This window comes from Scyliorhinus torazame, unplaced genomic scaffold (genome assembly GCF_047496885.1).
Source record: "Scyliorhinus torazame isolate Kashiwa2021f unplaced genomic scaffold, sScyTor2.1 scaffold_491, whole genome shotgun sequence".
Taxonomy (NCBI): Eukaryota; Metazoa; Chordata; class Chondrichthyes; order Carcharhiniformes; family Scyliorhinidae; genus Scyliorhinus; species Scyliorhinus torazame.
Window position 1 is genome coordinate 72,309 of NW_027308218.1, and position 27,727 is coordinate 100,035.

At 45.1% G+C, this 27,727-nt stretch overlaps 1 protein-coding gene across 1 annotated transcript in view; it reads left to right on the forward strand.

Annotated features, from left to right (window-relative positions):
- LOC140406354 (receptor activity-modifying protein 1-like) overlaps nt 1-25,267 on the forward strand; it is a 79,823-nt gene extending 54,556 nt beyond the window's left edge. Inside the window, exon 4 of the mRNA XM_072494452.1 lies at nt 21,558-25,267. Within this exon, the coding sequence (XP_072350553.1) occupies nt 21,558-21,822 (265 nt within the window). The 3' untranslated portion in view covers nt 21,823-25,267. The remainder of the gene's footprint in view (nt 1-21,557) is intronic.
- Nucleotides 25,268-27,727: the final 2,460 nt, after the last annotated feature.

Consider the following 27,727-nt stretch of genomic DNA (forward strand, 5'->3'; position numbering starts at 1 on the left):
GAGTCACTGTTTATTCAGGGTGAGGATCACTCACTGTGTAACTGTACAGAGTCACTGTTTATTCAGGGTAAGGATCACTCACTGTGTAACTGTCAGAGTCACTGTTTATTCAGGGTACGGATCACTCACTGCGTAACTGTACAGAGTCACTGTTTATTCAGCAGGGTGAGGATCACTCACTGTGTAACTGTACAGAGTCACTGTTTATTCAGGGTAAGGATCACTCACTGTGTAACTGTACAGAGTCACTGTCTATTCAGCAGGGTGAGGTTCACTCACTGTGTAACTGTACAGAGTCACTGTTTATTCAGCAGGGTGAGGATCACTCGCTGTGTAACTGTACAGAGTCACTGTTTATTCAGGGTGAGGATCACTCACTGTGTAACTGTACAGAGTCACTGTCTATTCAGCAGGGTGAGGATCACTCACTGTGTAACGGTACAGTCACTGTTTATTCAGGGTGAGGATCACTCGCTGTACAATTGTACAGGGTCACTGTTTATACAGGTTGAGGATCACTCACTGTGTAACTGTACAGAGTCACTGTTTATTCAGAGTGAGGGTCACTCACTGTGTAACGGTACAGTCACTGTTTATTCAGGGTGAGGGTCACTCGCTGTATAACTGTACAGGGGCACTGTTTATACAGGGTGAGGATCACTCACTGTGTAACTGTACAGAGTCACTGTTTATTCAGGGTGAGGATCACTCACTGTGTAACTGTACAGAGTCACTGTTTATTCATGGTGAGGATCACTCGCTGTATAACTGTACAGAGTCACTGTTTATTCAGTGTGAGGATTACTCGCTGTGTAACTGTACAGTCACTGTTTATTCAGGGTAAGGATCACTCACTGTGTAACTGTACAGAGTCACTGTTTATTTAGGGTGAGGATCACTCACTGTGTAACTGTACAGAGTCACTGTTTAATCAGGGTGAGGATCACTCACGGTGTAACTGTACAGAGTCACTGTTTATTCAGGGTAAGGATCACTCACTGTAACTGTACAGAGTCACTGTTAATTCAGGGTGAGGATCACTCACTGTGTAACTGTACAGAGTCACTGTTTATTCAGGGTGAGGATCACTCACTGTGTAACTGTACAGAGTCACTGTTTATTCAGCAGGGTGAGGATCACTCGCTGTGTAACTGTACAGATTCACTGTCTATTCAGCAGGGTGAGGATCACTCACTGTGTAACTGTACAGAGTCACAGTTTATTCAGCAGGGTGAGGATCACTCGCTGTGTAACTGTACAGAGTCACTGTTTATTCAGGGTGAGGATCACTCACTGTGTAACTGTACAGAGTCACTGTTTATTCAGGGTGAGGATCACGCACTGTGTAACTGTACAGAGTCACTGTTTATTCAGGGTGAGGATCACTCACTGTGTAACTGTACAGAGTCACTGTTTATTCAGCAGGGTGAGGATCACTCACTGTGTAACTGTACAGAGTCACTGTTTATTCAGGGTGAGGATCACTCACGGTGTAACTGTACAGAGTCTCTGTTTATTCAGGGTAAGGTTCACTCACTGTGTAACTGTACAGAGTCACTGTTTATTCAGGGTAAGGATCACTCACTGTGTAACTGTACAGAGTCGATGTTTATTCAGCATAAGGATCACTCACTGTGTAACTGTACAGAGTCACTGTTTATTCAGTGTGAGGATCACTCACTGTGTAACTGTACAGAGTCACTGTTTATTCAGCATAAGGATCACTCACTGTGTAACTGTACAGAGTCACTGTTTAGTCAGGGTGAGGATCATTCACTGTGTAACTGTACAGAGTCACTGTTTATTCAGCAGGGTGAGGATCACTCGCTGTGTAACTGTACAGAGTCACTGTTTATTCAGGGTGAGGATCACTCACTGTGTAACTGTACAGAGTCACTGTGTATTCAGCAGGGTGAGGATCACTCACTGTGTAACGGTACAGTCACTGTTTATTCAGGGTGAGGATCACTCACTGTGTAACTGTACAGAGTCACTGTTTATTCAGTGTGAGGATCACTCACTGTGTAACTGTACAGAGTCACTGTTTATTCAGGGTGAGGATCACTCACTGTGTAACTGTACAGAATCACTGTTTATTCAGGGTGAGGATCACTCACTGAGTAACTGTACAGAGTCACTGTTTATTCAGGGTGAGGATCACTCACTGTGTAACTGTACAGAGTCACTGTTTATTCAGTGTGAGGATCACTCACTGTGTAACTGTACAGAGTCACTGTTGATTCAGGGTGAGGATCCCTCACTGTGTAACTGTACAGAGTCACTGTTTATTCAGGGAGAGGATCACTCACTGTGTAACTGTACAGAGTCACTGTTTATTCATGGTGAGGATCACTCGCTGTATAACAGTTCAGAGTCACTGTTTATTCAGTGTGAGGATTACTCGCTGTGTAACTGTACAGTCACTGTTTATTCAGGGTAAGGATCACTCACTGTGTAACTGTACAGAGTCACTGTTTATTTAGGGTGAGGATCACTCACTGTGTAACTGTACAGAGTCACTGTTTAATCAGGGTGAGGATCACTCACGGTGTAACTGTACAGTCACTGTTTATTCAGGGTAAGGATCACTCACTGTAACTGTACAGAGTCACTGTTTATTCAGGGTGAGGATCACTCACTGTGTAACTGTACAGAGTCACTGTTTATTCAGGGTGAGGATCACTCACTGTGTAACTGTACAGAGTCACTGTTTATTCAGGGTAAGGATCACTCACTGTGTAACTGTCAGAGTCACTGTTTATTCAGGGTACGGATCACTCACTGCGTAACTGTACAGAGTCACTGTTTATTCAGCAGGGTGAGGATCACTCACTGTGTAACTGTACAGAGTCACTGTTTATTCAGGGTAAGGATCACTCACTGTGTAACTGTACAGAGTCACTGTCTATTCAGCAGGGTGAGGTTCACTCACTGTGTAACTGTACAGAGTCACTGTTTATTCAGCAGGGTGAGGATCACTCGCTGTGTAACTGTACAGAGTCACTGTTTATTCAGGGTGAGGATCACTCACTGTGTAACTGTACAGAGTCACTGTCTATTCAGCAGGGTGAGGATCACTCACTGTGTAACGGTACAGTCACTGTTTATTCAGGGTGAGGATCACTCGCTGTACAATTGTACAGGGTCACTGTTTATACAGGTTGAGGATCACTCACTGTGTAACTGTACAGAGTCACTGTTTATTCAGAGTGAGGGTCACTCACTGTGTAACGGTACAGTCACTGTTTATTCAGGGTGAGGATCACTCGCTGTATAACTGTACAGGGTCACAGTTTATTCAGGGTGAGGATCACTCACTGTGTAACTGTACAGAGTCACTGTTTATTCAGGGTAAGGATCACTCGCTGTGTAACTGTACAGTCACTGTTTATTCATGGTGAGGATCACTCGCTGTATAACTGTACAGAGTCACTGTTTATTCAGTGTGAGGATCACTCGCTGTGTAACTGTACAGTCACTGTTTATTCAGGGTAAGGATCACTCTCTGTGTAACTGTACAGAGTCACTGTTTATTCAGAGTGAGGGTCACTCACTGTGTAACGGTACAGTCACTGTTTATTCAGGGTGAGGGTCACTCGCTGTATAACTGTACAGGGGCACTGTTTATACAGGGTGAGGATCACTCACTGTGTAACTGTACAGAGTCACTGTTTATTCAGGGTGAGGATCACTCACTGTGTAACTGTACCGAGTCACTGTTTATTCATGGTGAGGATCACTCGCTGTATAACTGTACAGAGTCACTGTTTATTCAGTGTGAGGATTACTCGCTGTGTAACTGTACAGTCACTGTTTATTCAGGGTAAGGATCACTCACTGTGTAACTGTACAGAGTCACTGTTTATTTAGGGTGAGGATCACTCACTGTGTAACTGTACAGAGTCACTGTTTAATCAGGGTGAGGATCACTCACGGTGTAACTGTAGAGAGTCACTGTTTATTCAGGGTAAGGATCACTCACTGTAACTGTACAGAGTCACTGTTTATTCAGGGTGAGGATCACTCACTGTGTAACTGTACAGAGTCACTGTTTATTCAGGGTGAGGATCACTCACTGTGTAACTGTACAGAGTCACTGTTTATTCAGGGTAAGGATCACTCACTGTGTAACTGTCAGAGTCACTGTTTATTCAGGGTACGGATCACTCACTGCGTAACTGTACAGAGTCACTGTTTATTCAGCAGGGTGAGGATCACTCGCTGTGTAACTGTACAGAGTCACTGTTTATTCAGGGTGAGGATCACTCACTGTGTAACTGTACAGAGTCACTGTCTATTCAGCAGGGTGAGGATCACTCACTGTGTAACTGTACAGAGTCACTGTCTATTCAGCAGGGTGAGGATCACTCGCTGTGTAACTGTACAGAGTCACTGTTTATTCAGGGTGAGGATCACTCACTGTGTAACTGTACAGAGTCACTGTTTATTCAGGGTGAGGATCACTCACTGTGTAACTGTACAGAGTCACTGTTTATTCAGGGTGAGGATCACTCACTGTGTAACTGTACAGAGTCACTGTTTATTCAGCAGGGTGAGGATCACTCACTGTGTAACTGTACAGAGTCACTGTTTATTCAGGGTGAGGATCACTCACTGTGTAACTGTACAGAGTCACTGTTTATTCAGGGTAAGGTTCACTCACTGTGTAACTGTACAGAGTCACTGTTTATTCAGGGTAAGGATCACTCACTGTGTAACTGTATAGAGTCGATGTTTATTCAGCATAAGGATCACTCACTGTGTAACTGTACAGAGTCACTGTTTATTCAGTGTGAGGATCACTCACTGTGTAACTGTACAGAGTCACTGTTTATTCAGGGTGTGGATCACTCACTGTGTAACTGTACAGAGTCGCTGTTTATTCAGGGTGAGGATCACTCACTGTGTAACTGTACAGAGTCACTGTCTATTCAGCAGGGTGAGGATCACTCACTGTGTAACTGTACAGAGTCACTGTTTATTCAGCAGGGTGAGGATCACTCGCTGTGTAACTGTACAGAGTCACTGTTTATTCAGGGTGAGGATCACTCACTGTGGAACTGTACAGAGTCACTGTTTATTCAGGGTGAGGATCACTCACTGTGTAACTGTACAGAGTCACTGTTTATTCAGGGTGAGGATCACTCACTGTGTAACTGTACAGAGTCACTGTTTATTCAGCAGGGTGAGGATCACTCACTGTGTAACTGTACAGTGTCACTGTTTATTCAGGGTGAGGATCACTCACTGTGTAACTGTACAGAGTCACTGTTTATTCAGGGTAAGGTTCACTCACTGTGTAACTGTACAGAGTCACTGTTTCTTCAGGGTAAGGATCACTCACTGTGTAACTGTACAGAGTCGATGTTTATTCAGCATAAGGATCACTCACTGTGTAACTGTACAGAGTCACTGTTCATTCAGTGTGAGGATCACTCACTGTGTAACTGTACAGAGTCACTGTTTATTCAGGGTGAGGATCACTCACTGTGTAACTGTACAGAGTCACTGTTTATTCAGGGTAAGGTTCACTCACTGTGTAACTGTACAGAGTCACTGTTTATTCAGGGTAAGGATCACTCACTGTGTAACTGTACAGAGTCGATGTTTATTCAGCATAAGGATCACTCACTGTGTAACTGTACAGAGTCACTGTTCATTCAGTGTGAGGATCACTCACTGTGTAACTGTACAGAGTCACTGTTTATTCAGGGTGAGGATCACTCACTGTGTAACTGTACAGAGTCACTGTTTATTCAGGGTGAGGATCACTCACTGTGTAACTGTACAGAGTCACTGTTTATTCAGCAGGGTGAGGATTACTCGCTGTGTAACTGTACAGAGTCACTGTTTATTCAGGGTGAGGATCACTCACTGTGTAACTGTACAGAGTCACTGTCTATTCAGCAGGGTGAGGATCACTCACTGTGTAACGGTACAGTCACTGTTTATTCAGGGTGAGGATCACTCACTGTGTAACGGTACAGAGTCACTGTTTATTCAGTGTGAGGATCACTCACTGTGTAACTGTACAGAGTCACTGTTTATTCAGGGTGAGGATCACTCACTGTGTAACTGTACAGAGTCACTGTTTATTCAGGGAGAGGATCACTCACTGTGTAACTGTACAGAGTCACTGTTTATTCATGGTGAGGATCACTCGCTGTATAACAGTACAGAGTCACTGTTTATTCAGTGTGAGGATTACTCGCTGTGTAACTGTACAGTCACTGTTTATTCAGGGTAAGGATCACTCACTGTGTAACTGTACAGAGTCACTGTTTATTTAGGGTGAGGATCACTCACTGTGTAACTGTACAGAGTCACTGTTTAATCAGGGTGAGGATCACTCACGGTGTAACTGTACAGAGTCAGTGTTTATTCAGGGTAAGGATCACTCACTGTAACTGTACAGAGTCACTGTTTATTCAGGGTGAGGATCACTCACTGTGTAACTGTACAGAGTCACTGTTTATTCAGGGTGAGGATCACTCACTGTGTAACTGTACAGAGTCACTGTTTATTCAGGGTAAGGATCACTCACTGTGTAACTGTACAGAGTCACTGTTTATTCAGCAGGGTGAGGATCACTCACTGTGTAACTGTACAGAGTCACTGTCTATTCAGCAGGGTGAGGATCACTCACTGTGTAACTGTACAGAGTCACTGTTTATTCAGGGTGGGGATCACTCACTGTGTAACTGTACAGAGTCACTGTCTATTCAGCAGGGTGAGGATCACTCACTGTGTAACTGTACAGAGTCACTGTTTATTCAGCAGGGTGAGGATCACTCGCTGTGTAACTGTACAGAGTCACTGTTTATTCAGGGTGAGGATCACTCACTGTGTAACTGTACAGAGTCACTGTTTATTCAGCAGGGTGAGGATCACTCACTGTGTAACTGTACAGAGTCACTGTTTATTCAGGGTGAGGATCACTCACTGTGTAACTGTACAGAGTCACTGTTTATTCAGGGTAAGGTTCACTCACTGTGTAACTGTACAGAGTCACTGTTTATTCAGGGTAAGGATCACTCACTGTGTAACCGTACAGAGTCGATGTTTATTCAGCATAAGGATCACTCACTGTGTAACTGTACAGAGTCACTGTTTATTCAGCGTGAGGATCACTCACTGTGTAACTGTACAGAGTCACTGTTTATTCAGGGTGAGGATCACTCACTGTGTAACTGTACAGAGTCACTGTTTATTCAGGGTGAGGATCACTCACTGTGAAACTTACAGAGTCACTGTTTATTCAGCAGGGTGAGGATCACTCACTGTGTAACTGTACAGAGTCACTGTTTATTCAGGGTGAGGATCACTCACTGTGTAACTGTACAGAATCACTGTTTATTCAGGGTGAGGATCACTCACTGAGTAACTGTACAGAGTCACTGTTTATTTAGGGTGAGGATCACTCACTGTGTAACTGTACAGAGTCACTGTTTAATCAGGGTGAGGATCACTCACGGTGTAACTGTACAGAGTCAGTGTTTATTCAGGGTAAGGATCACTCACTGTAACTGTACAGAGTCACTGTTTATTCAGGGTGAGGATCACTCACTGTGTAACTGTACAGAGTCACTGTTTATTCAGGGTGAGGATCACTCACTGTGTAACTGTACAGAGTCACTGTTTATTCAGGGTAAGGATCACTCACTGTGTAACTGTCAGAATCACTGTTTATTCAGGGTACGGATCACTCACTGCGTAACTGTACAGAGTCACTTTTTATTCAGCAGGGTGAGGATCACTCACTGTGTAACTGTACAGAGTCACTGTTTATTCAGGGTGAGGATCACTCACTGTGTAACTGTACAGAGTCACTGTCTATTCAGCAGGGTGAGGATCACTCACTGTGTAACTGTACAGAGTCACTGTTTATTCAGCAGGGTGAGGATCACTCGCTGTGTAACTGTACAGAGTCACTGTTTATTCAGCAGGGTGAGGATCACTCGCTGTGTAACTGTACAGAGTCACTGTTTATTCAGGGTGGGGATCACTCACTGTGTAACTGTACAGAGTCACTGTCTATTCAGCAGGGTGAGGATCACTCACTGTGTAACTGTACAGAGTCACTGTTTATTCAGCAGGGTGAGGATCACTCGCTGTGTAACTGTACAGAGTCACTGTTTATTCAGGGTGAGGATCACTCACTGTGTAACTGTACAGAGTCACTGTTTATTCAGCAGGGTGAGGATCACTCACTGTGTAACTGTACAGAGTCACTGTTTATTCAGGGTGAGGATCACTCACTGTGTAACTGTACAGAGTCACTGTTTATTCAGGGTAAGGTTCACTCACTGTGTAACTGTACAGAGTCACTGTTTATTCAGGGTAAGGATCACTCACTGTGTAACCGTACAGAGTCGATGTTTATTCAGCATAAGGATCACTCACTGTGTAACTGTACAGAGTCACTGTTTATTCAGTGTGAGGATCACTCACTGTGTAACTGTGAAGAGTCACTGTTTATTCAGGGTGAGGATCACTCACTGTGTAACTGTACAGAGTCACTGTTTATTCAGGGTGAGGATCACTCACTGTGAAACTTACAGAGTCACTGTTTATTCAGCAGGGTGAGGATCACTCACTGTGTAACTGTACAGAGTCACTGTTGATTCAGGGTGAGGATCACTCACTGTGTAACTGTACAGAATCACTGTTTATTCAGGGTGAGGATCACTCACTGAGTAACTGTACAGAGTCACTGTTTATTCAGAGTGAGGATCACTCACTGTGTAACTGTACAGAGTCACTGTTTATTCAGTGTGAGGATCACTCACTGTGTAACTGTACAGAGTCACTGTTTATTCAGGGTGAGGATCACTCACTGTGTAACTGTACAGAGTCATTGTTTATTCAGGGTGAGGATCACTCACTGTGTAACTGTACAGAGTCACTGTTTATTCAGGGTGAGGATCACTCGCTGTATAATTGTACAGGGTCACTGTTTATACAGGTTGAGGATCACTCACTGTGTAACTACAGAGTCACTGTTTATTCAGAGTGAGGGTCACTCACTGTGTAACGGTACAGTCACTGTTTATTCAGGGTGAGGATCACTCGCTGTATAACTGTACAGGGTCACAGTTTATTCAGGGTGAGGATCACTCACTGTGTAACTGTACAGAGTCACTGTTTATTCAGTGTGAGGATCACTCGCTGTGTAACTGTACAGTCACTGTTTATTCAGGGTAAGGATCACTCACTGTGTAACTGTACAGAGTCACTGTTTATTCAGAGTGAGGTTCACTCACTGTGTAACAGTACAGTCACTGTTTATTCAGGGTGAGGATCACTCGCTGTATAACTGTACAGGGTCACAGTTTATTCAGGGTGAGGATCACTCACTGTGTAACTGTACAGAGTCACTGTTTATTCAGGGTAAGGATCACTCGCTGTGTAACTGTACAGTCACTGTTTATTCATGGTGAGGATCACTCGCTGTATAACTGTACAGAGTCACTGTTTATTCAGTGTGAGGATCACTCGCTGTGTAACTGTACAGTCACTGTTTATTCAGGGTAAGGATCACTCTCTGTGTAACTGTACAGAGTCACTGTTTATTCAGAGTGAGGGTCACTCACTGTGTAACGGTACAGTCACTGTTTATTCAGGGTGAGGGTCACTCGCTGTATAACTGTACAGGGGCACTGTTTATACAGGGTGAGGATCACTCACTGTGTAACTGTACAGAGTCACTGTTTATTCAGGGTGAGGATCACTCACTGTGTAACTGTACAGAGTCACTGTTTATTCATGGTGAGGATCACTCGCTGTATAACTGTACAGAGTCACTGTTTATTCAGTGTGAGGATTACTCGCTGTGTAACTGTACAGTCACTGTTTATTCAGGGTAAGGATCACTCACTGTGTAACTGTACAGAGTCACTGTTTATTTAGGGTGAGGATCACTCACTGTGTAACTGTACAGAGTCACTGTTTAATCAGGATGAGGATCACTCACGGTGTAACTGTACAGAGTCACTGTTTATTCAGGGTAAGGATCACTCACTGTAACTGTACAGAGTCACTGTTTATTCAGGGTGAGGATCACTCACTGTGTAACTGTACAGAGTCACTGTTTATTCAGGGTGAGGATCACTCACTGTGTAACTGTACAGAGTCACTGTTTATTCAGGGTAAGGATCACTCACTGTGTAACTGTCAGAGTCACTGTTTATTCAGGGTACGGATCACTCACTGCGTAACTGTACAGAGTCACTGTTTATTCAGCAGGGTGAGGATCACTCACTGTGTAACTGTACAGAGTCACTGTTTATTCAGGGTAAGGATCACTCACTGTGTAACTGTACAGAGTCACTGTCTATTCAGCAGGGTGAGGTTCACTCACTGTGTAACTGTACAGAGTCACTGTTTATTCAGCAGGGTGAGGATCACTCGCTGTGTAACTGTACAGAGTCACTGTTTATTCAGGGTGAGGATCACTCACTGTGTAACTGTACAGAGTCACTGTCTATTCAGCAGGGTGAGGATCACTCACTGTGTAACGGTACAGTCACTGTTTATTCAGGGTGAGGATCACTCGCTGTACAATTGTACAGGGTCACTGTTTATACAGGTTGAGGATCACTCACTGTGTAACTGTACAGAGTCACTGTTTATTCAGAGTGAGGGTCACTCACTGTGTAACGGTACAGTCACTGTTTATTCAGGGTGAGGGTCACTCGCTGTATAACTGTACAGGGGCACTGTTTATACAGGGTGAGGATCACTCACTGTGTAACTGTACAGAGTCACTGTTTATTCAGGGTGAGGATCACTCACTGTGTAACTGTACAGAGTCACTGTTTATTCATGGTGAGGATCACTCGCTGTATAACTGTACAGAGTCACTGTTTATTCAGTGTGAGGATTACTCGCTGTGTAACTGTACAGTCACTGTTTATTCAGGGTAAGGATCACTCACTGTGTAACTGTACAGAGTCACTGTTTATTTAGGGTGAGGATCACTCACTGTGTAACTGTACAGAGTCACTGTTTAATCAGGGTGAGGATCACTCACGGTGTAACTGTACAGAGTCACTGTTTATTCAGGGTAAGGATCACTCACTGTAACTGTACAGAGTCACTGTTAATTCAGGGTGAGGATCACTCACTGTGTAACTGTACAGAGTCACTGTTTATTCAGGGTGAGGATCACTCACTGTGTAACTGTACAGAGTCACTGTTTATTCAGCAGGGTGAGGATCACTCGCTGTGTAACTGTACAGATTCACTGTCTATTCAGCAGGGTGAGGATCACTCACTGTGTAACTGTACAGAGTCACAGTTTATTCAGCAGGGTGAGGATCACTCGCTGTGTAACTGTACAGAGTCACTGTTTATTCAGGGTGAGGATCACTCACTGTGTAACTGTACAGAGTCACTGTTTATTCAGGGTGAGGATCACGCACTGTGTAACTGTACAGAGTCACTGTTTATTCAGGGTGAGGATCACTCACTGTGTAACTGTACAGAGTCACTGTTTATTCAGCAGGGTGAGGATCACTCACTGTGTAACTGTACAGAGTCACTGTTTATTCAGGGTGAGGATCACTCACTGTGTAACTGTACAGAGTCTCTGTTTATTCAGGGTAAGGTTCACTCACTGTGTAACTGTACAGAGTCACTGTTTATTCAGGGTAAGGATCACTCACTGTGTAACTGTACAGAGTCGATGTTTATTCAGCATAAGGATCACTCACTGTGTAACTGTACAGAGTCACTGTTTATTCAGTGTGAGGATCACTCACTGTGTAACTGTACAGAGTCACTGTTTATTCAGCATAAGGATCACTCACTGTGTAACTGTACAGAGTCACTGTTTAGTCAGGGTGAGGATCATTCACTGTGTAACTGTACAGAGTCACTGTTTATTCAGCAGGGTGAGGATCACTCGCTGTGTAACTGTACAGAGTCACTGTTTATTCAGGGTGAGGATCACTCACTGTGTAACTGTACAGAGTCACTGTCTATTCAGCAGGGTGAGGATCACTCACTGTGTAACGGTACAGTCACTGTTTATTCAGGGTGAGGATCACTCACTGTGTAACTGTACAGAGTCACTGTTTATTCAGTGTGAGGATCACTCACTGTGTAACTGTACAGAGTCACTGTTTATTCAGGGTGAGGATCACTCACTGTGTAACTGTACAGAATCACTGTTTATTCAGGGTGAGGATCACTCACTGAGTAACTGTACAGAGTCACTGTTTATTCAGGGTGAGGATCACTCACTGTGTAACTGTACAGAGTCACTGTTTATTCAGTGTGAGGATCACTCACTGTGTAACTGTACAGAGTCACTGTTGATTCAGGGTGAGGATCCCTCACTGTGTAACTGTACAGAGTCACTGTTTATTCAGGGAGAGGATCACTCACTGTGTAACTGTACAGAGTCACTGTTTATTCATGGTGAGGATCACTCGCTGTATAACAGTTCAGAGTCACTGTTTATTCAGTGTGAGGATTACTCGCTGTGTAACTGTACAGTCACTGTTTATTCAGGGTAAGGATCACTCACTGTGTAACTGTACAGAGTCACTGTTTATTTAGGGTGAGGATCACTCACTGTGTAACTGTACAGAGTCACTGTTTAATCAGGGTGAGGATCACTCACGGTGTAACTGTACAGTCACTGTTTATTCAGGGTAAGGATCACTCACTGTAACTGTACAGAGTCACTGTTTATTCAGGGTGAGGATCACTCACTGTGTAACTGTACAGAGTCACTGTTTATTCAGGGTGAGGATCACTCACTGTGTAACTGTACAGAGTCACTGTTTATTCAGGGTAAGGATCACTCACTGTGTAACTGTCAGAGTCACTGTTTATTCAGGGTACGGATCACTCACTGCGTAACTGTACAGAGTCACTGTTTATTCAGCAGGGTGAGGATCACTCACTGTGTAACTGTACAGAGTCACTGTTTATTCAGGGTAAGGATCACTCACTGTGTAACTGTACAGAGTCACTGTCTATTCAGCAGGGTGAGGTTCACTCACTGTGTAACTGTACAGAGTCACTGTTTATTCAGCAGGGTGAGGATCACTCGCTGTGTAACTGTACAGAGTCACTGTTTATTCAGGGTGAGGATCACTCACTGTGTAACTGTACAGAGTCACTGTCTATTCAGCAGGGTGAGGATCACTCACTGTGTAACGGTACAGTCACTGTTTATTCAGGGTGAGGATCACTCGCTGTACAATTGTACAGGGTCACTGTTTATACAGGTTGAGGATCACTCACTGTGTAACTGTACAGAGTCACTGTTTATTCAGAGTGAGGGTCACTCACTGTGTAACGGTACAGTCACTGTTTATTCAGGGTGAGGATCACTCGCTGTATAACTGTACAGGGTCACAGTTTATTCAGGGTGAGGATCACTCACTGTGTAACTGTACAGAGTCACTGTTTATTCAGGGTAAGGATCACTCGCTGTGTAACTGTACAGTCACTGTTTATTCATGGTGAGGATCACTCGCTGTATAACTGTACAGAGTCACTGTTTATTCAGTGTGAGGATCACTCGCTGTGTAACTGTACAGTCACTGTTTATTCAGGGTAAGGATCACTCTCTGTGTAACTGTACAGAGTCACTGTTTATTCAGAGTGAGGGTCACTCACTGTGTAACGGTACAGTCACTGTTTATTCAGGGTGAGGGTCACTCGCTGTATAACTGTACAGGGGCACTGTTTATACAGGGTGAGGATCACTCACTGTGTAACTGTACAGAGTCACTGTTTATTCAGGGTGAGGATCACTCACTGTGTAACTGTACCGAGTCACTGTTTATTCATGGTGAGGATCACTCGCTGTATAACTGTACAGAGTCACTGTTTATTCAGTGTGAGGATTACTCGCTGTGTAACTGTACAGTCACTGTTTATTCAGGGTAAGGATCACTCACTGTGTAACTGTACAGAGTCACTGTTTATTTAGGGTGAGGATCACTCACTGTGTAACTGTACAGAGTCACTGTTTAATCAGGGTGAGGATCACTCACGGTGTAACTGTAGAGAGTCACTGTTTATTCAGGGTAAGGATCACTCACTGTAACTGTACAGAGTCACTGTTTATTCAGGGTGAGGATCACTCACTGTGTAACTGTACAGAGTCACTGTTTATTCAGGGTGAGGATCACTCACTGTGTAACTGTACAGAGTCACTGTTTATTCAGGGTAAGGATCACTCACTGTGTAACTGTCAGAGTCACTGTTTATTCAGGGTACGGATCACTCACTGCGTAACTGTACAGAGTCACTGTTTATTCAGCAGGGTGAGGATCACTCGCTGTGTAACTGTACAGAGTCACTGTTTATTCAGGGTGAGGATCACTCACTGTGTAACTGTACAGAGTCACTGTCTATTCAGCAGGGTGAGGATCACTCACTGTGTAACTGTACAGAGTCACTGTCTATTCAGCAGGGTGAGGATCACTCGCTGTGTAACTGTACAGAGTCACTGTTTATTCAGGGTGAGGATCACTCACTGTGTAACTGTACAGAGTCACTGTTTATTCAGGGTGAGGATCACTCACTGTGTAACTGTACAGAGTCACTGTTTATTCAGGGTGAGGATCACTCACTGTGTAACTGTACAGAGTCACTGTTTATTCAGCAGGGTGAGGATCACTCACTGTGTAACTGTACAGAGTCACTGTTTATTCAGGGTGAGGATCACTCACTGTGTAACTGTACAGAGTCACTGTTTATTCAGGGTAAGGTTCACTCACTGTGTAACTGTACAGAGTCACTGTTTATTCAGGGTAAGGATCACTCACTGTGTAACTGTATAGAGTCGATGTTTATTCAGCATAAGGATCACTCACTGTGTAACTGTACAGAGTCACTGTTTATTCAGTGTGAGGATCACTCACTGTGTAACTGTACAGAGTCACTGTTTATTCAGGGTGTGGATCACTCACTGTGTAACTGTACAGAGTCGCTGTTTATTCAGGGTGAGGATCACTCACTGTGTAACTGTACAGAGTCACTGTCTATTCAGCAGGGTGAGGATCACTCACTGTGTAACTGTACAGAGTCACTGTTTATTCAGCAGGGTGAGGATCACTCGCTGTGTAACTGTACAGAGTCACTGTTTATTCAGGGTGAGGATCACTCACTGTGGAACTGTACAGAGTCACTGTTTATTCAGGGTGAGGATCACTCACTGTGTAACTGTACAGAGTCACTGTTTATTCAGGGTGAGGATCACTCACTGTGTAACTGTACAGAGTCACTGTTTATTCAGCAGGGTGAGGATCACTCACTGTGTAACTGTACAGTGTCACTGTTTATTCAGGGTGAGGATCACTCACTGTGTAACTGTACAGAGTCACTGTTTATTCAGGGTAAGGTTCACTCACTGTGTAACTGTACAGAGTCACTGTTTCTTCAGGGTAAGGATCACTCACTGTGTAACTGTACAGAGTCGATGTTTATTCAGCATAAGGATCACTCACTGTGTAACTGTACAGAGTCACTGTTCATTCAGTGTGAGGATCACTCACTGTGTAACTGTACAGAGTCACTGTTTATTCAGGGTGAGGATCACTCACTGTGTAACTGTACAGAGTCACTGTTTATTCAGGGTAAGGTTCACTCACTGTGTAACTGTACAGAGTCACTGTTTATTCAGGGTAAGGATCACTCACTGTGTAACTGTACAGAGTCGATGTTTATTCAGCATAAGGATCACTCACTGTGTAACTGTACAGAGTCACTGTTCATTCAGTGTGAGGATCACTCACTGTGTAACTGTACAGAGTCACTGTTTATTCAGGGTGAGGATCACTCACTGTGTAACTGTACAGAGTCACTGTTTATTCAGGGTGAGGATCACTCACTGTGTAACTGTACAGAGTCACTGTTTATTCAGCAGGGTGAGGATTACTCGCTGTGTAACTGTACAGAGTCACTGTTTATTCAGGGTGAGGATCACTCACTGTGTAACTGTACAGAGTCACTGTCTATTCAGCAGGGTGAGGATCACTCACTGTGTAACGGTACAGTCACTGTTTATTCAGGGTGAGGATCACTCACTGTGTAACGGTACAGAGTCACTGTTTATTCAGTGTGAGGATCACTCACTGTGTAACTGTACAGAGTCACTGTTTATTCAGGGTGAGGATCACTCACTGTGTAACTGTACAGAGTCACTGTTTATTCAGGGAGAGGATCACTCACTGTGTAACTGTACAGAGTCACTGTTTATTCATGGTGAGGATCACTCGCTGTATAACAGTACAGAGTCACTGTTTATTCAGTGTGAGGATTACTCGCTGTGTAACTGTACAGTCACTGTTTATTCAGGGTAAGGATCACTCACTGTGTAACTGTACAGAGTCACTGTTTATTTAGGGTGAGGATCACTCACTGTGTAACTGTACAGAGTCACTGTTTAATCAGGGTGAGGATCACTCACGGTGTAACTGTACAGAGTCAGTGTTTATTCAGGGTAAGGATCACTCACTGTAACTGTACAGAGTCACTGTTTATTCAGGGTGAGGATCACTCACTGTGTAACTGTACACAGTCACTGTTTATTCAGGGTGAGGATCACTCACTGTGTAACTGTACAGAGTCACTGTTTATTCAGGGTAAGGATCACTCACTGTGTAACTGTACAGAGTCACTGTTTATTCAGCAGGGTGAGGATCACTCACTGTGTAACTGTACAGAGTCACTGTCTATTCAGCAGGGTGAGGATCACTCACTGTGTAACTGTACAGAGTCACTGTTTATTCAGGGTGGGGATCACTCACTGTGTAACTGTACAGAGTCACTGTCTATTCAGCAGGGTGAGAATCACTCACTGTGTAACTGTACAGAGTCACTGTTTATTCAGCAGGGTGAGGATCACTCGCTGTGTAACTGTACAGAGTCACTGTTTATTCAGGGTGAGGATCACTCACTGTGTAACTGTACAGAGTCACTGTTTATTCAGCAGGGTGAGGATCACTCACTGTGTAACTGTACAGAGTCACTGTTTATTCAGGGTGAGGATCACTCACTGTGTAACTGTACAGAGTCACTGTTTATTCAGGGTAAGGTTCACTCACTGTGTAACTGTACAGAGTCACTGTTTATTCAGGGTAAGGATCACTCACTGTGTAACCGTACAGAGTCGATGTTTATTCAGCATAAGGATCACTCACTGTGTAACTGTACAGAGTCACTGTTTATTCAGCGTGAGGATCACTCACTGTGTAACTGTACAGAGTCACTGTTTATTCAGGGTGAGGATCACTCACTGTGTAACTGTACAGAGTCACTGTTTATTCAGGGTGAGGATCACTCACTGTGAAACTTACAGAGTCACTGTTTATTCAGCAGGGTGAGGATCACTCACTGTGTAACTGTACAGAGTCACTGTTTATTCAGGGTGAGGATCACTCACTGTGTAACTGTACAGAATCACTGTTTATTCAGGGTGAGGATCACTCACTGAGTAACTGTACAGAGTCACTGTTTATTTAGGGTGAGGATCACTCACTGTGTAACTGTACAGAGTCACTGTTTAATCAGGGTGAGGATCACTCACGGTGTAACTGTACAGAGTCAGTGTTTATTCAGGGTAAGGATCACTCACTGTAACTGTACAGAGTCACTGTTTATTCAGGGTGAGGATCACTCACTGTGTAACTGTACAGAGTCACTGTTTATTCAGGGTGAGGATCACTCACTGTGTAACTGTACAGAGTCACTGTTTATTCAGGGTAAGGATCACTCACTGTGTAACTGTCAGAATCACTGTTTATTCAGGGTACGGATCACTCACTGCGTAACTGTACAGAGTCACTTTTTATTCAGCAGGGTGAGGATCACTCACTGTGTAACTGTACAGAGTCACTGTTTATTCAGGGTGAGGATCACTCACTGTGTAACTGTACAGAGTCACTGTCTATTCAGCAGGGTGAGGATCACTCACTGTGTAACTGTACAGAGTCACTGTTTATTCAGCAGGGTGAGGATCACTCGCTGTGTAACTGTACAGAGTCACTGTTTATTCAGCAGGGTGAGGATCACTCGCTGTGTAACTGTACAGAGTCACTGTTTATTCAGGGTGGGGATCACTCACTGTGTAACTGTACAGAGTCACTGTCTATTCAGCAGGGTGAGGATCACTCACTGTGTAACTGTACAGAGTCACTGTTTATTCAGCAGGGTGAGGATCACTCGCTGTGTAACTGTACAGAGTCACTGTTTATTCAGGGTGAGGATCACTCACTGTGTAACTGTACAGAGTCACTGTTTATTCAGCAGGGTGAGGATCACTCACTGTGTAACTGTACAGAGTCACTGTTTATTCAGGGTGAGGATCACTCACTGTGTAACTGTACAGAGTCACTGTTTATTCAGGGTAAGGTTCACTCACTGTGTAACTGTACAGAGTCACTGTTTATTCAGGGTAAGGATCACTCACTGTGTAACCGTACAGAGTCGATGTTTATTCAGCATAAGGATCACTCACTGTGTAACTGTACAGAGTCACTGTTTATTCAGTGTGAGGATCACTCACTGTGTAACTGTGAAGAGTCACTGTTTATTCAGGGTGAGGATCACTCACTGTGTAACTGTACAGAGTCACTGTTTATTCAGGGTGAGGATCACTCACTGTGAAACTTACAGAGTCACTGTTTATTCAGCAGGGTGAGGATCACTCACTGTGTAACTGTACAGAGTCACTGTTGATTCAGGGTGAGGATCACTCACTGTGTAACTGTACAGAATCACTGTTTATTCAGGGTGAGGATCACTCACTGAGTAACTGTACAGAGTCACTGTTTATTCAGAGTGAGGATCACTCACTGTGTAACTGTACAGAGTCACTGTTTATTCAGTGTGAGGATCACTCACTGTGTAACTGTACAGAGTCACTGTTTATTCAGGGTGAGGATCACTCACTGTGTAACTGTACAGAGTCATTGTTTATTCAGGGTGAGGATCACTCACTGTGTAACTGTACAGAGTCACTGTTTATTCAGGGTGAGGATCACTCGCTGTATAATTGTACAGGGTCACTGTTTATACAGGTTGAGGATCACTCACTGTGTAACTACAGAGTCACTGTTTATTCAGAGTGAGGGTCACTCACTGTGTAACGGTACAGTCACTGTTTATTCAGGGTGAGGATCACTCGCTGTATAACTGTACAGGGACACTGTTTATACAGGGTGAGGATCACTCACTGTGTAACTGTACAGAGTCACTGTTTATTCAGGGTGAGGATCACTCACTGTGTAACTGTACAGAGTCACTGTTTATTCAGGGTAAGGATCACTCGCTGTGTAACTGTACAGTCACTTTTTATTCATGGTGAGGATCACTCGCTGTATAACTGTACAGAGTCACTGTTTATTCAGTGTGAGGATCACTCGCTGTGTAACTGTACAGTCACTGTTTATTCAGGGTAAGGATCACTCACTGTGTAACTGTACAGAGTCACTGTTTATTCAGAGTGAGGGTCACTCACTGTGTAACGGTACAGTCACTGTTTATTCAGGGTGAGGGTCACTCGCTGTATAACTGTACAGGGGCACTGTTTATACAGGGTGAGGATCACTCACTGTGTAACTGTACAGAGTCACTGTTTATTCAGGGTGAGGACCACTCGCTGTATAACTGTACAGAGTCACTCTTTATTCAGTGTGAGGATTACTCGCTGTGTAACTGTACAGTCACTGTTTATTCAGGGTAAGGATCACTCACTGTGTAACTGTACAGAGTCACTGTTTATTCAGGGTAAGGATCACTCACTGTAACTGTACAGAGTCACTGTTTATTCAGGGTGAGGATCACTCACTGTGTAACTGTACAGAGTCACTGTTTATTCAGGGTGAGGATCACTCACTCTGTAACTGTACAGAGTCACTGTTTATTCAGGGTAATGATCACTCACTGTGTAACTGTCAGAGTCACTGTTTATTCAGGGTACGGATCACTCACTGCGTAACTGTACAGAGTCACTGTTTATTCAGCAGGGTGAGGATCACTCACTGTGTAACTGTACAGAGTCACTGTTTATTCAGGGTAAGGATCACTCACTGTGTAACTGTACAGAGTCACTGTCTATTCAGCAGGGTGAGGATCACTCACTGTGTAACTGTACAGAGTCACTGTTTATTCAGCAGGGTGAGGATCACTTGCTGTGTAACTGTACAGAGTCACTGTTTATTCAGGGTGAGGATCACTCACTGTGTAACTGTACAGAGTCACTGTTTATTCAGGGTGAGGATCACTCACTGTGTAACTGTACAGAGTCACTGTTTATTCAGCAGGGTGAGGATCACTCACTGTGTAACTGTACAGAGTCACTGTTTATTCAGGGTGAGGATCACTCACTGTGTAACTGTACAGAGTCACTGTTTATTCAGGGTAAGGATAACTCACTGTGTAACTGTACAGAGTCGATGTTTATTCAGCATAAGGGTCACTCACTGTGTAACTGTACAGAGTCACTGTTTATTCAGTGTGAGGATCACTCACTGTGTAACTGTACAGAGTCACTGTTTATTCAGGGTGAGGATCACTCACTGTGTAACTGTACAGAGTCACTGTTTATTCAGGGTGAGGATCACTCACTGTGTAACTGTACAGAGTCACTGTTTATTCAGCAGGGTGAGGATCACTCACTGTGTAACTGTACAGAGTCACTGTTTATTCAGGGTGAGGATCACTCACTGTGTAACTGTACAGAATCACTGTTTATTCAGGGTGAGGATCACTCACTGAGTAACTGTACAGAGTCACTGTTTATTCAGGGTGAGGATCACTCACTGTGTAACTGTACAGAGTCACTGTTTATTCAGGGTGAGGATCACTCACTGTGTAACTGTACAGAGTCACTGTTTATTCAGGGTGAGGATCACTCACTGTGTAACTGTACAGAGTCACTGTTTATTCAGTGTGAGGATCACTCACTGTGTAACTGTACAGAGTCACTGTTTATTCAGGGTGAGGATCACTCACTGTGTAACTGTACAGAATCACTGTTTATTCAGGGTGAGGATCACTCACTGTGTAACTGTACAGAGTCACTGTTTATTCAGTGTGAGGATCACTCACTGTGTAACTGTACAGAGTCACTGTTTATTCAGGGTGAGGATCACTCACTGTGTAACTGTACAGAGTCACTGTTTATTCAGGGTGAGGATCACTCACTGTGTAACTGTACAGAGTCACAGTTTATTCAGAGTGAGGATCACTCACTGTGTAACTGTACAGAGTCACTGTTTATTCAGGGTGAGGATCACTCACTGTGTAACTGTACAGAGTCACTGTTTATTCAGGGTGAGGATCACTCACTGTGTAACTGTACAGAGTCACTGTTTATTCAGGGTGAGGATCACTCACTGTGTAACTGTACAGAGTCACTGTTTATTCAGGGTGAGGATCACTCACTGTGTAACAGTACAGAGTCACTGTTTATTCAGGGTGTGGATCACTCACTGTGTAACTGTACAGAGTTACGGTTTATTCAGGGTGTGGATCACTCACTGTGTAACTGGACAAGTTTATTAATGAACCCCGTCTCTTTTCTTCAGTTTTTACAGTGATCTGACATCCTGCTCGGAACATGTGATGGAATATGCTCGATCCTATTGGCCCAATGAAGTTGGTGAAAGTTTCTTCATTCTGGTGCACAGTCATTACTTTAAGGATTGCTACATGTTGGAGAATCAGGCATTGATTGACCCTCCGGAAAGCGTTGTGCTGGGGCTGGTAATTGCTCCAATCTGCATCATTCCCATCATGGTGATGATGGTCGTTTGGTGCAGCAAGAACACTGAAGCTAATGCCAAAAAATAGATGTGGCCCATTAATGTGAGCCATTTTTATCAGCCCTGTATCCCGCCCTCATTTCTATTGCAATATCCAATCTGTTTATATTTCCCAATATTCCTCCTGATGCGCTGCCTCTCTGCTCATTCTGTTACTCTGTAGCCTATTGCACTTTCCTTCCATCTTCTGAAACTCTCTGAAACCTTGGACATTTTTAACTACATCCTTCTCTCCAATGCCTCTCCGCCATTTATCATCTGAGTGAGTCTTCGCTCAAATACTTTCAAAGAACGAAGAACAATGCAGCACAGGAACAGGCCCTTCGGCCCTCCAAGCTTGTACCGGTCATGATACCAACCTTTGCCAAAACCTTCCGCACTTCCTTGTGCCGTATCCCTCTATACCCATCCTGTCCATGTGTTTGTCAAGATGCCTTTTGAACGCCGTTAATGTATCTGTTTCCACAACCTCCCCTGGCAACGCGTTCCAGGCACTCACCACCCCGTGCGTAAAAAACCTGCCTCGCACATCTTCTCTAAACTTTGCCCCACGGACCTTAAACCTATTCCCCCTGGTGACTGACCCCTCCACCCTGGGAAAGAGTGCCTGCCCATCCACTCTCTCCATGCCCCTCATAATCTTAGAACATAGAACATAGAACATACAGTGCAGAAGGAGGCCATTCGGCCCATCGAGTCTGCACCGACCCACTTCAGCCCTCACTTCCACCCTATCCCCGTAACCCAATAACCCCATCTAACCTTTTTGGTCACTCAGGGCCAATCCACCTAACCTGCACGTCTTTGGACTGTGGGAGGAAACCGGAGCACCCGGAGGAAACCCACGCAGACACGGGGAGAACGTGCAGACTCCACACAGACAGTGACCTAGCAGGGAATCGAACCTGGGGCCCTGGTGCTGTGAAGCCACAATGCTAACCACTGTGCTACCATGCTGCCCACTAGACTGCCCATCTTGTAGACCTCTATCAGGACACCCCTCAACCTCTGTCTTTCTTTCGAGTCTATTCAGCCTCTCCGCATAGCTAACACCCTCCAGACCAGGCACCATTCTGGTGAACCTCCTCTGCACCCTCTCCAAAGCCTCCACATCCTTCTGGTAGTGTGGCGACCAGAATTGTGCGCAATATTCCAAGTGCCGCCTTACCAAGGTTCTATAGCATGACTTGCCAGTTTTTATACTCGATGCCCCGTCCAATGAAGGCGAGCATTCCGCCTGCTTTCTTGACGACCTCATCCACTTGTGCTGCCGCCTTCAAAGATCTGTGGACCTTCACACCCAGATCTCTCTGACTTTCTATATTCCTAAGAGTTTTGCCATTTACGGTATATTTCCCCTCTATGTTGGACCTCCCAAAATGCATTTCCTCACATTTGTCCCGATTAAACATTTACTATTTTTCTGCCCAAATCTCCAACCTATCTATGTCTTGCTGTATCCTCTGACAATCCTCAACACTATCTGCCGCTCCACCAACCTTGGTGTTATCCGCAAACTTACTGATCAGACCGCTACATTTCCCTCCAAATCATTATGTACACTACAAACAACAGAGGTCCCAGCACAGATCCCTGTGGAACACCACTGGTCACAACCTTCCATTCAGAAAATCACCCTTCTACTGCTACCCTTTGCCTTCTGTGACCGAGCCAGTTCTGTATCCATCTTACCACCTCACCTCTGATCCCGCGTGACTTCACCTTTTGTACCAGTCTGCCATGAGGCACCTTGTCAAAGGCTTTACAGAAGTCCATGTAAACAACATCCACTGCCCTCCCCTCATCAATCATCTTTGTCACCTCCTCAAAAAACTTGATCAAGTTAGTGAAGCACGACCTCCCCTTCACAAAACCAAGCTGTCTATCGCTAATCAGTCCATTTGTTTCCAATGGGTATAAATCCTGACCCTGAGAATTCTCTCCAATAATTTACTTACTCCGACGTGAGGCTCACCGGCCTATAGCTTCCAGGATTATCCCTGCTACCTTTCTTAAACAGCGGGACCACATTCACTATTCTCCAGTCCTCTAGGATCTCACCTGTAGCCAATGAGGATAGAAAGATGTCAGTCAAGGCCCCAGCAATTTCCTCCCTTGCTTCCCTCAGTGTTCTGGGGTAAATCCCATTCGGCCCAGGAGATTTATCTACCTTAATATCTTTTAAAAGACCCAATACCTCCTCCTTTTCAATGTCAACATGATCCAGACGGTCCACACACCCTACCCAAGAATCATCTTCCACAAAGTCCTTTTCTTTGGTGAACACTGATGCAAAGTACTCATTTAGTACCTCTCCCATTTCCTCTGGCTCAACACATAGATTCCCCCCACTGTCCTTAAGTGGTCCAATCCTTTCCCTGGTCACCCTCTAGCTTTTTACATATGAATAAAATGCTTTGGGATTCAATGTTACCCATCCAGTCATAACCCTCCTCTTTCACCTACTTTAGCCATCTCCTGCATCACCAGGAAACTTACCCTCTGCAGCATCAACTGCTGATTCGAGACACCAGCCTCATTTATGCTGTCAACATCCAGCTTCACCACCCCATCACCTCTTGCTGTCACCATTTATCTCATGTCCATTCTTGGGTGAGCTGCAATTTTGCCAATTAAATATTGGAAAGACTGAAGTCATTGAATTTAGTCCCTGCCAGAAGCTGTGTGAGCTCGTCACTGACTCCTTTCCTCGCTCAGGCGACTGTCCAAACTCCACCAGACCTTTTGCAACCATATTCTACCTGAATCCATGATGACCTTCTGATTGCATATTCACTCCATTACGAACACCACCCATGTCTTGCCATTTCCAGACTTGTCAATTCCACTGCATTTCTGGCTGCTTTTACATCTTTCACCATCAACTTCAGCTCATCCAACAGTTTACCAACTAACCAAGTCCTATTCATCAGCGCCCCAGTCGTTGCTGACTTATACTGTCCTGGTCCTCACCTCCTCATACTTCAATTTTAAAATTCTCATCTTTGCGTTTAAATCTCTCCTTGGTCTTGTTGTTCCTTATCTCTGTTCTGTGTTCCAACCTATGAAACTGCCCCCTTTCTAAAATCTGTTTTGTGTGACTTGCCTCTTGTCCATCCTCCATCTCTCACCCTGTGCCTTCAAACATCTGGGAAACTCTCCTTGAACTCATGTGTCTCTCGATCGCTGTCTCCTCTCTTATAATCCTTCTTTTTGATCAAGCCGTTTATCACTTGGCCGAATGTCCTGTTCTTTAGACCCTTGTCCATTTTTCCTGACTCTGCGGCACATCAAGCTTTTCTCCATTTAAAAACTGTATAAATTCAAATGTTGTTGTTCCTGTGAATCTTGGGGAAAATGGAATTTTATTATTGTTGGGATCTCATGCCCTGATCCATGAAGAAGAGTGAGATCAATCAGCAGTGGATCTGGAGACTTTGTCTGAACAGAATAAATGGAAACTTTCCCTCAAACTCTCATTGTTTTATTTCCTTATTGTCTGTGATGACGGTTTGATTAGGCCTGGTGCTGCTGAACATGGATTTGGCAGGAAATCAACACCCCAGGCTCAGCCTCAGGCCCTGCGTTCTGAGGGGGCGGCGTATTCTATCACATACCAGCTGGCTTGTAATGCAGAACAAGGCCAGCAGCGTGGGTTCAATTCCCGTACCAGCCTCCCCGAACAGGCGCCGGAATGTGGCAACTAGGAGCTTTTCACAGTAACTTCATTGAAGCCTACTTGTGACAATAAGCGATTATTCCTTTATCTGCCTGTGTGGCTGACGTAATGTAGCATACTTGTATATGTATTTTGTAAAATATTTTTAATGATTTTTGTATGTATTTGTACAAGGAAAGGGACACAAGAAAAAAAGGAGAATAAACATGTTTGTACACACAGACACATGTACACGGACCAGACATATTAATGTTAATCGGTTGTTACAACTATTATTAACTATCTACATGTTGCCCCCATACCGGGGGGGGGGGGGGGGGGTTTCCGACTTTCTTTCCCTGAGTTTCTCCGCACCTACTTTCTTTGCTCTCTGGATGGTGCCCCTCCTCCCTTCCCTCACCTCCCTCCCTCTTTTTGTTCCCTTTGTCTGGTTCATTTCCCCCTCACCTTCATTCCCTCCTTGCTCCCCCTCACCTCCCTTATTGGTTCCAGGTCCTCGAGCAGATTGTTAAATTGCTGCCGTATATTCTGGCCGGCATCTTCCGATCCTTGAGTGGCGAATTTTATCTTCTCCTTTTGAGAGATTCTGCTCAGTCGGCCAGCCAGCCTGCAGGATTCTCCAGTGGGCGATCAGAGAGGCAAAGGTTAGAGCAGCTTCCCCTCTCCCAGAAACTTCTGGCTGTTCCAACACCCCAAAGACGGCCACTAGGAGGCATGACTCCATCCGCACCGTTATAATCTTCCACATGGCCTCAAAAAAGGCGGTTCAGTTCCCGGTGTGGTAAACCACTGTGCTCTGATATTAAGGGTTGTACGGTAGAAACTGCACTACAGGTTCGCCTGGGCCCCTGCATGCTAGCTCCGCCCAGGAGCAGGGTTATAAATATGCGTGGCCTTCAGCTCGCAGCCATTTCGTCAGCTGCTGTGGGAGGCCACACATCTGATACTAATAAAGCCTCAGTTTGAATTCAACTTCGTCTCCAGTCAAATTGATCGTGCCTCAATTTATTAGTATCAGATTCAGAAGATGGACCTCCGGATTAAACCAGATCGCCTGCAGCTGGATCCACACGCAAGCGACGCCAGAAAGGACTTCCAGCACTGGCTCGCTTGTTTTGAAGCGTATATCAACGGGGCGCCAACCCCTGTTCCAGAGGCTCAGAAGATTCAAATATTGTTCTCCAGACTCAACTCTAAAATCTTCCCGCTGATCCAGGATGCGCCCAATTACGCTGATGCCATGACTCGACTCAAAGGAAATTATGAGCAGAAGACGAACACGCTCTTTGCCAGACACGCGCTTGCAACGCGTACTCAACTACCTGGTGAGTCAATCGAGGACTTCTGCAGGGCCCTGATCCCACTAGTTCGGGACTGTGACTGCCAGGACGTTACAGCTAAGCAGCACTCAGATCTCCTTATGCGGGACGCTTTTGTAACTGGGATTGGGTCTGATGTTACCAGGCAGCGGCTCCTAGAAGGGGCCACGCGCGACCTCGCAGAGACTAAAACACTAGCGCTTTCCATGACGGTCGCCCTGCGCAATGTCCAGTCCTACGCCCCCAACCGCGCGGCCCCCTCCTCCTACGCTTCATGGGCCCCACACGCAGCCGCCACAGCGGGGGCGCTACCCACCCAATACGCCTGCGTACGCGCCAACCAGTGATCTCCGGGGGGCCCCGATGCTATTATTGCGGCCAACAAAGATACCCCCGCCAATGCTGCCCGGCCCGCGCTGCCCTCTGTAAGGCCTGCGGGAAGAAGGGCCACTACGCATCGGTGTGCCAGGCCCGCTCAGCGGCAGCAGTCGCGCACCCCCCCCCCCCCCGGTCACGGGCAATGGGCGCCGCTATCCTCCCCTCCTCCCCAGGCCATGTGCGAGCAATGGGCGCCGCCATCTTCTCCCCCGCACAACACGTGCGTTTCATGGGTGCCGCCATCTTGCTCCACCCCCGCAATGTGCGTTCCATGGGCGCCGCCATTTTGTGATCCCCAGGACCTCCGGGCGCCGCCATCTTGTCCACCCCCCAGCACATGGAGACCAACGGCGTTTCAGGACCTCAATTCAACGACCACCTCACTATCCGACGATCAACCACGACTCGCATCCATGGCAATCGACCAGTCCTGACCACACACTCTGACCAACGCATCCACCAGCGTGAAAGTCAACGGTCATGTGACCTCATGCCTATTGGTCTCCGGGAGCACCGAGAGCTTTGTACATCCAAATACGGTAAGGCGCTTCTCCCTT